This window comes from Calypte anna, chromosome 8, assembly GCF_003957555.1.
Source record: "Calypte anna isolate BGI_N300 chromosome 8, bCalAnn1_v1.p, whole genome shotgun sequence".
In the NCBI taxonomy this organism is placed as follows: Eukaryota; Metazoa; Chordata; class Aves; order Apodiformes; family Trochilidae; genus Calypte; species Calypte anna.
The window spans coordinates 22,889,362-22,907,122 of NC_044254.1; the positions used below are offsets into that span (position 1 = coordinate 22,889,362).

General features: G+C 41.1%; 1 protein-coding gene across 1 annotated transcript in view; it reads right to left on the minus strand.

Moving 5' to 3' along the window:
• Positions 1-17,761, minus strand: part of TRABD2B (TraB domain containing 2B) — a 280,138-nt gene that overhangs the window by 92,091 nt on the left and 170,286 nt on the right. Inside the window, exon 4 of the mRNA XM_030455387.1 lies at positions 16,128-16,302. Coding sequence (XP_030311247.1) covers positions 16,128-16,302 — 175 coding nt within the window. The remainder of the gene's footprint in view (positions 1-16,127; positions 16,303-17,761) is intronic.

A 17,761-nucleotide genomic window follows, 5' to 3' on the forward strand; every position in this document is an offset into this window, starting at 1 on the left:
ATAGCTATTGGCAGCTTTTGGTTTTGTGTTTCACTGAGCTTTCACTGGCAGGAGACAGCAAATTCATGAGCTTTTTCTGAGGAACCCAAGAGAGGAGGGAGTCTGCTTGACAGAGTTATATCTTTGGCGAGGAGCAGCACTGATAATCACTTTCACTGGAGACGCTGTAAAGTGGCTCATAATTCATTCCTTTTGTACAATAAATGCAGGACAATTAAATCCAGCTCTCTTCCATGTTATGCACAGAACTCCGGGGCAATCCATCATTCCCTGTTTATGCACAACTGTGCAGAGTTACCAAAAAAAAAAAAAAAGGAAAGAAAGTGTTCTTGGGTACACTGCCTCATCACATTTTCCCAACCTTATAGTGATCCAAGGCTGTAACTAAACTGCACTTATGAAAGCCCCTTCCCTTTTAAGATTTGAGTTTTATTTTCCTGTATTAATTTCCCTTTCTCACCCAGTGGGAAGAGATTTTTCAACACAATTCTGTTTGTATTTTGTTAATATTAGACTGATGCCTGTGCCACCACGCTGGACTGGTCCCAAATCTCCTCTTTGTCAACCCCTGGATGAGACTCAACCAATTATCTCCTCCGTTTCAGCCAAATTCTGGCAAAGCCTCTTTATTTCATTCTCTGAAGCCAAGGGAAGCAGATGAGAAGCTGAGAGCCTGCAGAATACTAGCACTTAAGTTTAGTAGAAAACAACATTAAAATACAGTTTGTTTTGGGTTTTTTTGTTGTTTTCCTGATCAGTGGAACCAAAAAAGTGCTCTTTCCTATGGATCATCTTTGGAGAACGAGTTTCTTTTCCAGTACCTAATACAGAGTGAGTTTACATCACAGCCTTTTCCTGAAAGGGAAAACTAACAGAAAATTCTTCCTCTTGCCATAGCCACCTCTTTCCAAATAGGAACATAACCCCAGGAGTATAAGCTTCCATCAGATTCAAGGCAAATTAATCCATGGCTTCAAATGTTCCTAGCAGAGATGTTCAGTTAGGCTAATTTGATGTGATCCATCCACTGCCACCAAATTTGAGAGTTTTCCCCTCTCTGTTGTCAGACATTTTACCTTGTCATCATCACTGGCCTCCTGTGACACTGGCCAGAGTGCTGTGGTACCTCCATGCAGGAAAGCTGTGAATATGAACACACAGTCTCCTTATGGCTCTTTCAGGAAATGAAAGGTTTCAGAAAAAGCCCAGCCCAAGGCAGTAGTCCCTGTCCAGGATAAGATCCTGTTGGGGGCATGGTTAACATTGCCAGAGGCAACTGTCTTCAAAAAGATCTCAAAGGTGAGCTTTTCAACTGAGAGATTCTTCTCAGATCCAAAAGAGAAGAATATAAACAAATTAGGGCCATGTAAGTGGTGCCACAAATGTCTTAAGCCAGGTTCATAGGAGTCAGTAATCTAGGGGTGAAAAGCAGTAACGGGAAGCTTAGAGCATTCTTGTTTGCCACTATTAAAGAACAAACTAAAAAAAAAGTTTATACCAATGTATTTCAGCCTATGATTGTTTGCAAGCTGTCAGCTTGGTGTTGTTTGGCATTCCTGGGATGCAATGTCATCAGCATCACTTCAGTGTCATGATAGAGTGACTAAGATTAAAAACAAAACCAAAAAGAATAACAAATAGGACAGCAACTAGTGAGCAATAAAAGCACATCCACAAGCCAAAGCCTTTGCATTCATTAGAACACTGATATCAAAAAACAATTGCTTTCCTCCAAATGGCCAAAATCACACCCTTTTTATGGATGCCAAGCAACAAAAATGTATTTTTTCATGGTTTTTCTTACACAAAGGCAATTCTTCAAGATGTATTTCAACACTAACCTATTAAAAAAACAGACTTACAGATAGTTTGAGAAACCAAGATTTGGTTGTTTAAATATTCTACAAGAAGAACCAGCTACATAAATGATCAAAACCATTTGGTGTCCTCAAGTTGTGCAATATTTTCACTGCAGAAATATGGCAATTTCATTTTAACCTTCCTTCCAAAGAACACGATGCTTACAGGACCTTGCCCTCCCTCTGTGCATATGCTTTTGTTTTTATTATCTCCCCTGAAATATTCTGAACCCATGGGCAAGTTTCAAATCTATTAGACAGAAGAGCAGCTTTCTCCAAGACAGTCCTTTCTTATATATTTTATGAAAACAGATGGCTGGATAGAGACTCACTGATCTCTCCTGTGGAAAGAAAAGTTTCAGTGTGAGCCTTATTAGGGACATCAGAGACCCATAAAGACAATATGAATGCTCTAATTAGTAGAAATGCCTCAGCTACACTTCAAACTTTATTAGGCTGCTGGGAATCCAAGCAAATGACCCAAAACCATAGGAAACCAAGCTTCCTGAATGTCACTGCTCATGGAAAGTCTAAGTGTTAGAGGAGAAGAGCTTATAGTCCAAACAGCTCCATGTAGACAGACCTTTAGCTTAGGTGGTTGATTATCCCAGCCTGGGATCCACCTTACTCTGTGAATCCACTGCCTCCAACCCAGTTAAACCCTACCTGGGGGTCCCTCTGGGGACTTCTCCATGTGATGTGTGTCACCATTCTAAGATGGTGTAAATTTGGCTGAACTACATCAGAGTTCTCATGTGCAGAACACCAGAACTTATTTCACATGATTTATTAAGGCCATCATGCACACTGAGATTTTAAAAAAGAAGCTCAAAACTGGGGCTTTCTCTGGAAGGCCATCCTTTCCTCCAGAGATCTCCAACAGTAAAACCCAATATATGCTAGTAAAAGCTGAACTTTAATTATTATTTTAATATTTAATACTACTATCTTATGTTCTACTACGCTATTTCCTACACCCACACAAAACTGAAGTAGTTTAAAAATGATAATTAATAAAATTGCTACTTGTGGCCCATGGTTTGAAGCTCAGAGTGAAACACATGGCATTAGGGTTCACAGAACAGGATGAAATTCCAGGAAATGAGACTGATCAGCCTAATGGTCTTTTCTGCCATTAGAAGTTGTAAGGCTATCTCCTGAGGTTTTTTTAGTTGTTTGAAACTACCTTTCAAATATTTCTAACATCTAAAATATTATTCATTTTTTCTCCTTTAAAAAAAAAAAGCAAGTGAAGGCAGCAGTAAGGAAATTAATCCTGGATTCTGCTAAAATATCAAGGGGAATTCTACCAAATGTCAGACTCCTCAAGCAGCGTGTGTTTATTTAAAACATTTCAGCTAACAGCAGACTGAGGGGGGGAGCTTTCAGGCTGGAAGTTTGGCAAATATTTTAAGTAGAGCTTTAATTAACCCAGTTTGCCATTAAAAGCACTTTTTAAACTCTTGATATTGTTAGCCATTTAAGATAAGTGGCAATAAATACAGATTAATTGTAACACATGAAATGAAATCTTCGGGCTGGTGAAAAGGCCCTTTGTGTGCTGGGGAGGTGGAAGATGGTGTGTTAGGTTTAGGCTAACAGAATAACCCATCGAGCTCAGTGAGGTTTTTGGTAGCTCATGCTGTGACCAACTGCAAAGACAACAAACTTTGGGCAAAGGCAAGCGGGGTGATTGGCAGGTTATAAGAAAAACAAAACCTCCAGGAGGAAGGGCTCCCTTTTGACAGAAGGGCAGAAGTTAAAGAGAAATCAACACTGGAGCTTTTATTGTGTGGGAGGTGATTGAATTGGGAATGAAAATGCAGCAAGACAATTTCTAAGATTCTTCTGTTTTCAGGGAGATGCTGAATAAATACTACAGACTTGGTGAGTGGCCCCAAAGGGGAGACTGTCTGGTGAGCCTCTCCACAATATTAAGAGAACAAAACAAACCCACCCACACACCTACCTGGTTTTCTCTAAGTTACATCAGAAGGGTTTTGAAAGGTCTCCAGGTCTCAGCAACTCCTCATTGACAGCTCTTAAACAGATTTGGCCTATTTGCTGCTTTAAGAAAACAGTAAAAAAATCAAACATATGGTGTATCTAAACATTTTCTGGGGGGTTTTGATGGTGTGTTTCTTCCCTTGCAAAAGGGATAAGCATCATTGAGGAACAGAAGGAAGAGGCTGCTCTCTTGTCAGCAGCTTCATTTCCTTTGCACAGTTCCAGGCTGACGAATGACTGGGCTTGCACTAAAGTGGTTTTTCTCCCCCTCCAGCCAAGAGGAGAGGAAAGAAGGACACTTCCACATGTCTGAATCTATCTCTTCCAAGAAACTGCAAAGATGGAAAGCTTGCTCTGAGCACTGGGGCTGACTGAGGGGTCTGATCAGTGAATGAAGTGGCTGGCTAACCTTGGGCTTCAAACACATCACATGATAGGATGCAAAAATTGTACCCTGCTATAGAGGGATTATAGCTCCCCTTCCAACAACAAGGAAAGCCAGCCCTGGATGAGTTTTCCAGAGCTGGTGGCAAAGGACAATTTTTTCCCCTAAAGTCCATGCTAAGATGCTCTCCAAGGAATGACAAAGCAGCCCTGTGATTTCAAGTCTTCCACTTGCAATTTTTCCTCTGGGCTGATACAGCTCTGCCATTGGCAGCAATGTGAAACATTGCTCTGGGAGCTCGTAGCAAACCAAGCAGCTTGCTCAAGGTCAGGGAGAGGTAAGGACAGAACACCCTGAATTCTTGACTCCTGCTTTGAGGGTTCAATTAATCCCATTCATCTGAAAGTCAGGCATCTGTTGAGGTCAGTTTCTCTGTAGTCAGTGGAAAGATGTCTCAAGAGGATGATTCCTTCCATCTTAAAATATGCATCTGAGATAAGTAGGAAGATTTGTCCTCTGGGAGCCCTGAAAGGAACCTGATGATCTTGTACAGAAGATACACTGAACTTCCAGACACCTAGAGTTCAAGAGGGAGAGTCCCACCACAACAGTTATCACTGTTACCAAGATACTAGATGCACAATTTTCAATCTCAAGGAAAAAAAAATAAATTAAGCACTAACTCTGGTTTGGCTTTTTTTATCCTCATCTGTATTTTGCTCTGGAAAGCTTTCAAGTACTGTCCTCATCACAACATTTTCTGAGCATGTTTCTAACTGCTAAGTGACAACCATCGCATCTGATCCATTAATGTTGTGAAACTGCTTTCCTCCATGTCATGCTTTACCCTTTCCTTTGTTTCTTAATTTTGTCCCCCATTGCAAATGAGCTGTTTCAGCTCTCAAGGGAATGACCTTCATTCCGGGGAAAACGTTCCTGAACTCTGCACACAGGAATGCTGCCCCAGGCTGTCTCCTGGACATGTAGGACTTTCTGATGACCTTTTCACCCCTTGGCTACTTAAGAACATTTTTGGGCATGGTTGATGGCACACTTGGCCAATTAGCAGTAGTGAGGCTGCACAGTTTGAGAGCCCACGACTCATTAGGTTTATAGAGAGTCCTGGAGCCATGCCTCAGTCCCATTCATAAACCTGCTCCTTGAGAGGGCCTTGAGAATGAACAACTCATTAGAGGGCAGCCCCAAGGTATCATGTGGGTCCTAAGATACTGTAGGTAATAACTATTTACTCTAAACATCACTGTTCTATTCAAACCATGCCATGACTGATACATGCACATCCTCCTGCATGCAGAGGAACCAATAAAATGCAGTTGTCCATGGAGATGTCTCTCACCTCCCTCTCCCACAGGGATTTTCTGAGACCTAATAAAAGTTGAGGTCATGCTGTGCTCTTGCAGTGGATGTGCACTGTGAATTTCTTTTTCTCCCCAGTCACTTATTTTCATGGATCATGCAAGAACTTATAATCTTAGAGACTTCTGTCAAGTTTGGTTATAATCAGCCAACAGATGAAAAATTTACCATGGGGAAAGACATATTCACACAGACACACACCTATACACACACACATACACACACACTCACAAACACTGTGACTGCTTAAGCTTCATTTCCTTAGGAAACCAGATTAAAAATAGCATTGATGTCAATAATGAAGTCTTTATTTCTTTGGCAGATTTCTGTTCCTTTTAAACCAACCCTCCCAGTGAGAGGTACTGCAAAATTTTCAACTGGAAGCAGACCAGATTGCTAAGTGATAAGAACCTCACAGCAGTTTCACTGTACCTCAAACACCTCAAGGAAAAACACAAAGTGAATGTGAATTCTGTATAAATACTGAAAACTGGTGCTGAATTTCATCCTGAGTTTACCCAGTGGTGGCATTTGATTTTTCTCTCTATTTACCTTCAGTGTATAAATACAATGTTTAAAAGTCTGCAGGTTTAAATACCTCAATATTTAAGGTATTTCCCAAAACAAAGCACAGAAAAGTACTAAAAATACTCAAGCTTTTTATTTTAGGTACAAGTCATATAGGTTTCAGTCCTGCAACATTTCTAGCCAGGAAAATGGTGGAGATTTCACTTTTCTGCCAGGGACAGATCCAAAGCTCAGCTCTACCACAATGTTGTGTTTAGAATGAAAAGGTGTTTGGAAGTTCTCTGGCAGAATAATTTTGAGTTTAGAAGTAAGAGTTTATTGAAATCAAAGTCTTTGGTAGGTCTTATTAAATGCCTCTTGAAAAACAGAAGAAGTTCTAAGATGGATGCAAACAGGTTTTGCTTATCCACCTGCCTTCTCTTTCCCACTTCCTGCCTGAAAAATGATAGGAGTAAAGCCTGGTAGTTCTGAAATAATATTTTGCCACGTTTCAGTTCACAACTCTTTAGCAAACTTGTCTATCAAGGGTTAGACCTCTGGGGCTACTTTGAAGCAAGTCACCTCTGGGCATCCACTAGCCACAGCCCTGGAGCTTCTACCAAAAGCAGCACACCCCAGCACCAGCACACCAACATTCTCCATTTTTGCTAAAAATTCCCATAGATTCAAATTTTATTCCTAATCTTTTAACAGATCATTTTGAAAAAGCAAATTTTTCACTGGTTGAAGTTGCTTCTCACTCCCCCTCAGTCACATCCAGCCTCTATATTTCATTGGGTCTATTGCACAGAGAAGAGAGGCAGCTGAGATTCAGGCATGAACCTGGAATTCTTCTAATTTCAGATGGCAGCTCAGCTATTGGGCTTGGTTTGGAGCCCACTTTTAGTTGCCACCAGAGCAATTTTGTCCAACAAACCTCTTGCTTTCTACAAGCCTCTATAAAATGGATGAACAGTGGCAGAGTTTGTTTTGAATGTCTAAAAGAGGTGAATAACCAAGGTTTATGACATCTCTTCTTACGGTTGAGCTCTAATTGCTTCCCTTCTGCTGTTTTAAGTAATTCTATATTCACTTTATATTCCTGATATTTAAATATTTTTTCTGGGCAGAGGTACACTGCATATGAGTTTGCTTTCCGTGACACCTCTCTTCTGATCTACCAGAGTAAGTAACAATGGAACTGGGATGTAACAGGCTTATAAAGAGGGCACTGATGTTTTCCAGTAATGTGAAAATAGCACCCTAGATTAAAGAACTGGAATGATGACAAATAAATGCTGTCTCATCCAGGTGCACACAGCAGTCACCTTGATGTCAGCTGCAGAGCTACCATTAATTCAGTGAGAATGGGATCTGATCCCAAATCCATAAATCCTTTCTCAGCAAGTTTGCTCTGATGGTATTCCTGGCATAGCCATGACCAAGAAAACCTGGAACTCTCACAAGTACGCCCAGTTTAATGAGATTTCCAGTCCCAGTTTCCATACCAGTAAAAATCCTCAAGAAATCCACATAAATTACAGCTGGGCTTTTTTTAAGCTTTCGGTTTCACGTCTACCTTGGCAAAACAAGTAACTCCAGCCAGCAGCCAAGCCCTGTCTTTCCAATGCACCAAGATCATCACTGGTTCTCCTCCATATGCAGTTCTGCAGCTTGACCCTAAAACTGGTCAGAAATGGCTCACACTTATAGGACATGACACCACAAACAGCACAAAGAGGGTTCCTTGCTTTATTAAATTCCCTCCCCAGCTCCTACTCTTCTAGCATCAAGAGCTGACAATGGAGCTGCAGGGGATGCAGATTTGGTGGTCTAGGATGCCCTGGGACACCCATGTTTCTCCTCTGGGAGGACCAAGGTAGGAGGGGCAGCAGAAGGAAACATGAGCCCAAGTCAACCCTGCCAACTTACATTAACTTGAAACACAACAGAAGGATCTGAGCTAGCATAGCTGGCTCAATTCCTTTGAATTTAAGGAAACCGAGTAGCCAAATTTCCTTCTGCTCTGGGACAACACTGCATAGCAGGGTTATTGGAATTACACTGGGGTGTGGAGACATCCACAGGTAGCACACAAAGGTATCCCAGCTGAGACAAGATCCCTGGATCCCTTGCAACCTGTTCCTTGTTGCCTTTTCACATGAGCATCTCACAGAAATATCAGTGTCAGAGGGACACTGTCAGTCATTGGGTTCTCCACACTGCCCTTTTGAAATCTGTCCAACAGCACTGTTAAAGCTGGTTGGGAACTTCCTGATGAAACTTTTTTTTTTTTCCAGTTTTGGGATGGAAAGCAATGAATTGTCTGGCATCCATATATTGGTTTCAACACTCCCATTATGAAATTAGTTATGTCAGACCTCTGCCTGGTCTCCTGAGAGCTTACAGGGTGGCCCATGGATTCACAGCAAGTTCCTGTGTGTGTGTGGGTGTGTGTGTGGGCTAAAGAGTATTTCATCCTATGTTTAAGTCCATTCCTGTTCACCAAAATGCTTAAGCCCAAGTGTAAATCTCTCATGATTCTTTTCAGTCCTGGATAGAGAAAATTTCCTGAATTATGGCTACATTTTACATCTCAAATGTTGAGGAGAAATACAGCAAGGGCATAGCCAAAATCTCTGTATTATAGGACAGGAGGGGCCAATACAATTTTTTTCTTTGAGAACAGGCAGGCAGAATTAGACTTATACAGTAGAACTTGGCACAGGAGTAATAATAAATACGATATGAAAATGTCAGGGACCCAGAGGAGCTGAAGATAATGTATGCCTTTCTTTAAACCAAAATCCTACTGCGTTCAGGCAATTTTCCTTATTCATCATGAGAAGAATTACACCAGAGATGGTAAGTGTACACACTGCAGTTTGCAAGGTCTATTTGCTTTTAACATTGACTTGAATACCTGCAACTAAGAAACTAAAAGGCCTGGATTTGGGGCTGTGCCCTCTTTTCTGTAGAGTGATGATGAAAGCAACAGCGAGAAGTGGCCAGGAAGGATTCCCCATTGAGAATGATGGAATTATCCACTGGACCACCCAAGGGAGTTCAGGGCTCATCCAGCTGCCTCAGCAGTTTAGTTGGTGACAAACCAGGAGAAAAAGCAAAGTATAAAAGCAATTAGAGAGATCTGTTCCTTCACTTGAAATGTCTCCTGCCTCCCTTGGATGGTACAGGTGAGAGCAGCATCAAGACAGTGCTCACCACTGCATGTGCTGTACTGCTTTTCTACCAGTAATATCTTGTTTATCTAGGAGTTTTTCTTAACTGGGAATTACTGGAATTGGCCTCCAGAATAATATTTCGCTTTTCTCACTAAGGTAGTACAGGAAGGTTTATTTTGGCCTCTCTAACTCAGGCTCTCTGTCTTTGCAGATTTAAACTTCAGGTGAAAGGAAAAAGATTCAGGACCAAACCCTCCATATTATACCATGTATATAAAAAAAAATTAAAAATCAGGATTTAAAAAAAATATTTTATTTTAAAAGGCTACAGGCTGGATTTGCACTTGGAATCAGCTTTTCCCCAGTGGAGTATCTCATGATTTACAACAGAGTGTCTGAAAAAAGAATCAGGCACTGCCTGTTTAATGCAGACTTCTAAATGAATCAATTACAAGGCTCTGGTCAAAATTAGAATGCAAGTCTATTTTTAAAAGCAAAGTGTTACTTCACCTTAAAAACTAATAGTAAAAGAAGTCCATACACAAAAAACAGGCCAACCTCACTATAAGCATCTGGATGCCCAAATAAACACGAGGAGAGGGAATTCTAGCATCTGCAAACTGTTAATTCACCCTTTTCTTCTCTTTTGTAGGCTCGCCAAGTTCAATCTCCTGGTCGCCAACTTCTTGCTCCACTGAGACAACCCATTGATGAACTGTGCTGGTGATGTCAGTAGCACCACTAATCAGTCTTGGACCAGAAGGCCTGACCCAGGGGATAAAGTCTCTTTATATTCCAGCCTGCAAGTGTTTTCTTTTTCTTTTTTTTTTCCCTCCTTTTTTATGTTCTACAGAGGATCCGAAACAAAGAATGGAAACTGGGAAGAGCTACACACTCCTGAGAGATGGGACAGAACTTCCGATGCCAGGCTGAGCTGGTTCCCAGCAGCACAAAAGTGGGTGTAACTTCGTCCCCAATTTGCAGGCAGCATTGCATCAGTTGGAAGTGCTATTTGCATATTCAACATCTGTAAATCCCCAGCCCTCAGTGTGCAATTGCATGCTGGCCTCAAGGCATTTCCCTTTAGAAAAAAGTGCTTTCAAGTAACATGTGTGAACCTAAAGTGCCAGATCTGGTGGCAGGTGCTAATGGCTTTCACAAAGGCTCTCTGGATTTTAATTACTTGCATTTAAGCCACATATAGTATCCATCACTTCCTTTCCCAAATCACGGAGTAGAAATATTTCCAGTAACATATAATTCACCCCTCCTCCCATCTCCCTCCACTACCCAAATTCAGCAGCCACTGCTTTCCATTTCAGCTGTGGTCACCTTAAAGCTGGGGATGAAGCACGTTTGAGACACCTACACCATCTGGGTATCTCCTCACTCCAGTTTTTGGAGAAAAAGAGCACATTTCAGTGGTGATCAAGATCTGAGTCACCTTGGAGATGTCTGTCACACCCTAATCATTCCACAAGGTGAAGGATGAGTCTGTTCCTATCTCTAATATCCAAAATGATCTGTGTAGAAGTTTCCCTTGGGAATCCTTTGTAGAGAAGACAAAAGGGAAAGAGCCAGAGCTGAAGACTAGGACAAGGAGATTTGTATATTCTCACTGTGCTCTCACACCATCCCCACCCAACAGAAAAGCTGCACAATTCTCTCTGTCCCTAGTTTAAACACAATGCAACTCACTGCTGAGTCTCATTATGAAGAACCACATTTACAAAATGTGTAAGATAACATTTACAAAAGACTTTGGAAACCACATGTAACAATATTTTTTTTATATAGTCTGGACCAGATGGCCTTTAAATGTCCCTTCTAAGCCAAACTATTTTATGGTTATTGTTAACAGCCTAATTTGTGATGATCAGAATCATTACAGATGATGCTTCCCATCCAATGGTGAGAAAACTGGAGAACGAGAAGGGAATTCACCTGCTCTGAGCACAGAGATGACCAAAATCTACTGCTGGTGCTACCCTGCTCCCTCTGCATGGGAGCACACAGACCTCTACAATAGAGCTGGTATGTTTTGGGTTGTTTTTTTTTTTTTTTTCTGGCAGAACATCTCCAAAATCTATACCTAAGCCAATAACAAGTAGGTATCCAATCTCAGCCACCTAAACCTACAGCAAAGAGGCTCAACATTCACATGCATCAATCCCTGACTTAATCAAGAGCTACAGTTACCATCCTGCTTTGGTGTCCACCACATCATGGGTCTTCTGACCTCTCAGATGCATGCAGGAAGCTGCCTGGACCTGAAGGGGTGGGAAAAAACTTTCCACCACTGCAGGACCCTGGTCCAGAGACAGTTTGATTCCCCTCTTGCTGTGGGAGATGCTATGGTACTTGCATTTCAATTCTCTCCTTCAGCACTAAAAGAATAATCTCCGTGATATATTTATTATTTTAAATAACCAAAACCACAGTCTTAAAGCCTACTGATTTGGCTGCTAATAAACATTGTGAAATGGAGCAGCATCCGAATTTCTGAAGCTGTAAATCCAGCTCTCAGCTACAAAACTGACAGGCCTCATAAAAGAAAGAAAGAAATGCAAGTAAGTAAAACATCCTAAGGAAATTATCGTTCAAATTAACTGCAGACATAAATTTATCCATCTGTTATCATAAGTGTTACTTGAAAATTATTTGCCCATAAAAATGAAATAAACCAGAGGGATTTTTTTCTTAAACATTGACTTCATGTGTATAGCCTTAGTTGCCAAAATATTAACTCTTTTAAACAGCCCATGTGCTCTTGGCTGCTCCTCTCTTTCTTGAGTGTAAATGGACCTTTATAAATTGCCTGTATATATCAGGTCTAAGGTGCTTCACTGTTCTTATGGATCAGTGATTCTTAGCAATCCATGATGGATTTTCAAAACATGAAAACCAAGCAAATCCCCCAGTTTTACTTGAAAGTACTCTATTAATCTTTATTTGTTCATAGGGAAAAAATACCATGCCTGGTACCTGAAAAATATAATTTAATTGCACAAACAAAAAAGGCTGTTTCATTTCTAGAGTATAGTTACTGTGAATATGGTGAAGTATGGTGAGATTTTCACATTAAGTCTGAATATGGTAAAGCCTGGCAGGAAAAGAATGAAGTATGAAGAGCTGAGTATAGAGCTGGGTCCCATTTTATCCAAAGCCTGTATTTTTCTTGGAGAGAAGAAAGAGAAGAAGAATAAATGACTATTTTCACTTCCACATGTTTTACAAAGGAATAAATTAAAAGTCTGAAATGCTCCAACACATTTAAATTGTGAGACACACCACGGAAGGCAGAGAAGGGGGAAATCTATTGAAAAGTCAACATTTATTTTTTTAAATGGCAGAAAACTGAAAAGCTCCATGTAGAGCTTTGTTTGTTTGTTTGTTTGTTTTATGACTTCTGACTGGAACAATAACATCAGCAAAAATCTTTCAATGCATAAGAATGCTTTGTGGATCTAAAAACGTTTATCTCAGCTAGCTTGCATATTTAAATACCTGTCTCCTTAATTTTTCTTTGTCCCCAGCACTTGTCTGTTTGATGCTGAACAGCCTTGTGCTCTGTTACAGAGCAGACTGAGCACCTATGATGCACCCTGAGGTCTTTGAAACTCATCCCTAAATGGCACAGAGCAGAACAGTAGAACAGGGAATCCAAGCTCACAGAGGAGAACAAGGACACCCAAGCACTTGGGAATTTGATTGAGTCTTGCAAGGAGTGGAATTGCTTTTTCAGAAGCAAACAGAAAAATTGTGTTTAACTGAAATGCTCAATTTTATACCAAAAACATCTCTCAGCTGAAAGATTTTGATCAGCTTTCATTCAAAAGCAAGGCAGAAATTTAATGTATAGAATAGCAAATAACCAGGCCATAAACACATAGAGTTGCACAAGCAACCAGATTAATTGCCTGTTATATTCCAACCAGCTCAGTGGTCGCAGCTTTACTGGAAAATAATTCTTCAGGAAAAAACAAAATGCTTTTCCTAGGGTGACTCTGGCTTTCACTCTGCACCAGTTTCCAGGCCATTTTTATTTCTTCACCTATCCTTGGATTTAACCCTCTTCCACCTGAAACCAGGGTGTGGTGTTCCAGTGGTGTCCTGACCTGCCAGAACTGCTGGAACCAAGGTGTGGGGATCTTGCCTTCCATGCAGGTTATTTAGATCTGGTGAGAGGAGCTGCCACAGCTTCCCCCTCCTGCACTCCCCTCCAGCCACACGTTTTCATCCAGCCAGGTGAGATTTGAGCTTATGAAGAATGAGCTATGGCTTTTCAGATGAAAAAGCACGTTTTGTTACACAGACAGGACTTTACACTCTACCAATTTACAAGTCAGAAAGGATTTCTTCCAGTCCAAACCCACCACCATCTACCAGCATCCTCCAATTCTCCTCCACCAGGCAGCCAGAGAATCATCACCTCATTTTATAGCTGAAGTCAGCCATGGTTTTCACCTTGTAAACTCTGTTTTTGGTCAAGGTGACCCCTTGTGTGTGGGTTTGGGTTTTTGTTTTGGTTTTTTTTTCCTGAGTAGCGTGGTTCTGAACAACAGGACATATTCCTGAAGGGGCCTATAAAATCTCTTGCTGTTGCAGTCATTGAGGATACTATGAACTGAACCAGATTGTAATTTGCACATCCTCAATATTTTAGGAAACAACATGAATTCATGACCCAATAAAAATTAATAAAAACCAACACTCTTAAAATTCAAGAAGTAGATAGAAAAATATAAAATACAAAATCTGTGGGTAAAAGCCACTCTTTTAATTCAGTGTGTGAAAAAAAACAACAAAACAACAAAAGCCTGCAGGAGAAAAACTGCATTTGAATCATAAGAGAAAATTAACTTGTTGCACTTGGGCCACATAAAAGTTTTGACTTTGAAAACTTAATAATTTTCTCACAGTACTTACTGCTCCAAGAAAAAACACCCAAGAGCTGAGACAAGGAATTTATTGTACTTTAAGTAGAGATGGCCTGCAGGGTTGCCCTGCTTTAGTGAGAAAGACCAATGGGTAACAAAGAACCCAAACCCAAATTCTTTCTTCAGCATTGTCATGGTTTAAGGCATCTCCCGCGCCCCAGTTTTCAATAAACCCCACTGTGTGTGTCTGTTCTGTCCTGCTGCAGCTGGTGCTGGGAAAAAGAAAGCACCCAGCAACCAAGGCTGTTTTCAACATTACCAAAAATAGAGAGAAAAGGACTAAATGGGCTTTGCTCTTCAGCTTTCTCAAGCGATGCTGCACCAGAGTTTCAGGTAGATGCTCTCTGAGGGTGACAGGGAATGAAAGCTTAAACCTCCCACAACTTAAATATGACTTATAATGGAAACTAATGTGCAATCAGTAGCCATTTGCTTAATTTCATTTCCATTATTAGCACATACAAATAGCTGCACTGGGTTGGATCCATGGCCCATATCTAGCCTAAAATTCAATCTCAAGTTGTAGTCTGTAACTGATGCTCAGAAAAAGCAACTACACAGCAGGGCAAGTGGGCAGTGATGCCCAGTTTATCCTCACATCCCCAGTATATAATCTCTAAGGGACTTCCAAAACTAGAAACTACATCAAACCCATCATGTTCAATAACCTCCGATAAGCCTTGCTCTGTGGGATGGTCCAGCTGGTTTTTATGAATCCCTATCCTATTATGAACCACCATGATATATCTTTCTACTGTTAAAACAGTTAAGCAAAACAGCAAAAGTCCTTGTACAAAGAGATCAGGCAAGCCTGAGGTGAAATAAGCTTGTGAAAATTCAGTCTGAATACACTCAAAAAATAAATACATCAAAACTCCTTTATCTGTGCTAGACCTCAAAGGTGAGCTGGAGCTAAAGGCCAGAGTGAGAGCCATGGGATGAGAAGCAAAGTTCTGTCAAAAATGAGAATTTGTCAAGTAGAGAGAGCAGGAAGAGAGGAACAGTTCTCACATGGCAATCTCAGGCTGCCTTGAAGTCAAGGGAGCAAAAAGAGCTACTTCAGGCAGTGCTTAGGATTCTGCTGGGGCCCAAGCAGTTATTATTTATACTCTTATCATACAGAAATGGGAATTCCATTGAAAAAGGAAAAAAAAAAAAAAGAGGGGGATAAAAAGGACAGTAGCACATACTGTTGCAGACTCACAGAAGTACTCTAGACATCTTTGTTCTGCAGACTTCATGTAGAGTATTTAAACAGGCAGAAGGACACACTGGATCTTTACTTTAACACGCTGATATTTAGCTACACACATAACTCATGTGCTAGTGCAAGGTCCAGAACCAGCCATTCTCTACAAAACACCACCAAACACACCACAAGAACACACTATCAAGAAAATCTACAGCAATGACAAAGGGTTTGAAACCCCAGGCCAGCACCCTGAGTCTGTGCCACAGCAAAGTCTGTACCCCCAGTCACACCCACTTGCAAATTCCAAGGCACTTCAACCATCTCCAACACCTGCAGCCACAAACACAGTGATGGTGTGAACATAACCCGAGCAGCTCACAGGCTGGGAACAAACACAGCACCTGGAAAGGCATTAAAAGTGCCACATTTCTACCACTGGATGGAAAGCAAAGGAGTGCAGCCTGTCCACAGCCTGGACCCAAACCCACCTCCTATACCAACTCACAGGATTGAAGAAGCAGGTTTAGAGTAACCAAATGCCTTCTGTTTCAATAAGAAGCCCCCTAAGAAAACTTCCAGAGTTCAGAAATAAGGAAACCAGAATAAAATCCTGCAGCATTTAAACTGCTTTAGTTCCCATCACACTAACTGAATAAAACAGAAAAATTCATGACATACCTGCTCCAAAGGCAAAGAAGAAGCTCTTGTCTGTGTTCTCCCTTAAGAGTGTCATTACTCTCTTCCCCATCCTCTCATTCCTCTTGTAGATGAGCTCCTGTCTGAAGTAGCTGTCTATCTCCTGTGCTGTCACCTGCTCATGGGGTGGGAGTGTTGTGTTGATGAAGTTTGGGACCTGAAATGAAGGGAGAGACTGCAGTTCAGGTGACAGTGGTTAAGTGATCCACATGCTTTAGTCTAGCCTTATTTAAACCACTTGAGCATCATTATCATACAAAGAAAACAATAGATAGAGAAACACAATAGAAAACAATAGGATGAAAGCTTGTGAGCTTGCCAAGAGCTCTACAAAATAAAAACAGATCACTAACCAACACATTTTTTTATTTTTAGTATTTTAATAAAGAATTTTAATCTCATTTTGGCTTTTCTCAGTTTCTTCAACAGAATGTCACTTTAGGCATCACATTTGGGTGGGTTACTAAAGTCTTTATTCTCTGCTTTTTCACAGTTCATTGGCTATTTAATAGCCAATACCAGAACAAGATCTGTAATCTGTTATCAGCCAAAGCCACCATGAATGTGAGTAAGGACTGCAAGATTTGCCTTTTGAATAACTTAACAATTAAAAAATTAGGAAAGGTTAGCAAAGCCAGACATAGGAAGATGTAAACGGGGTAAATCTCCACATCTGTCTTGCAGCTTTAGATGCTATTAGGTCTCATCAAGGGAGACAATGCATTACAACACAAATCCCTGGAACATTCCTGATATTTCCAAGGAAGGGATTTCCACAAGTACTGCTCCTTCAGTCCCTCTTTATGTGGGGTTGAAAGCCTGGCCATTCTAGTCTGGGCAGCAGACCCAGGAATGAGCCAAGACTCAAGCCATAATGGAGAGACAAGCCAGAACTCTCTGATTATTAGGACAGGCAACTTGTTCTGGTGTGGTGAGGGTCCAAGAACCACCATGAGAGCTCAGGAGGCCAGAGGCCCTGCAGAGAGAAGTGCTGGAGCTGGGTACTGCTTGATGACTGCTAACAGAACCCAGGCACCTTCCAGTGATTTTTGGTCTCACCACTGGAAAGCAGCCAGGTTCAGACTTCTGGGTCCCCAGATGCATGTAAAACTGCCAGGATTTACTGTGTTAATCTGAGTTGGTGGTAATGATATTGCATGAACGTTTGGTTAATTCTTTCTCTGGTTTTCTACTACATCAAATTTCTGTACTAATTTTATATAAATTGCCTTTAGTCTTCATTTTTCAGCCTACCTGTTACTCTCCCACTTGGCCATATGATTTTATCACTACAGTTTTTGTTACACTGATATTCCTTACTGCCTCTCCAGAAGCTTTCAGAAAGTCTTAGGGAAAGAACTGATTTCTATCTTCCAAGTGGCTCTTCTTAAAACTTTTTCATCACAGCCTCATCTTCAGCTCTTCTAACATGTGGTGGACTGAGCAGCAGAGGCTTCTCACCAGGCAGAAGGACAAGTTTAGACCTTTCTCTGGATTCCCATTTGGGTGAGCCAGAAATGGACACCCCATCTCCTGAGCTGGGGAATCTTGTATGGCTGGAGTTAACACTGCTGCCAACAGCAACCTGCCCTAGCCCGCTGGTCCATGTGGACCCT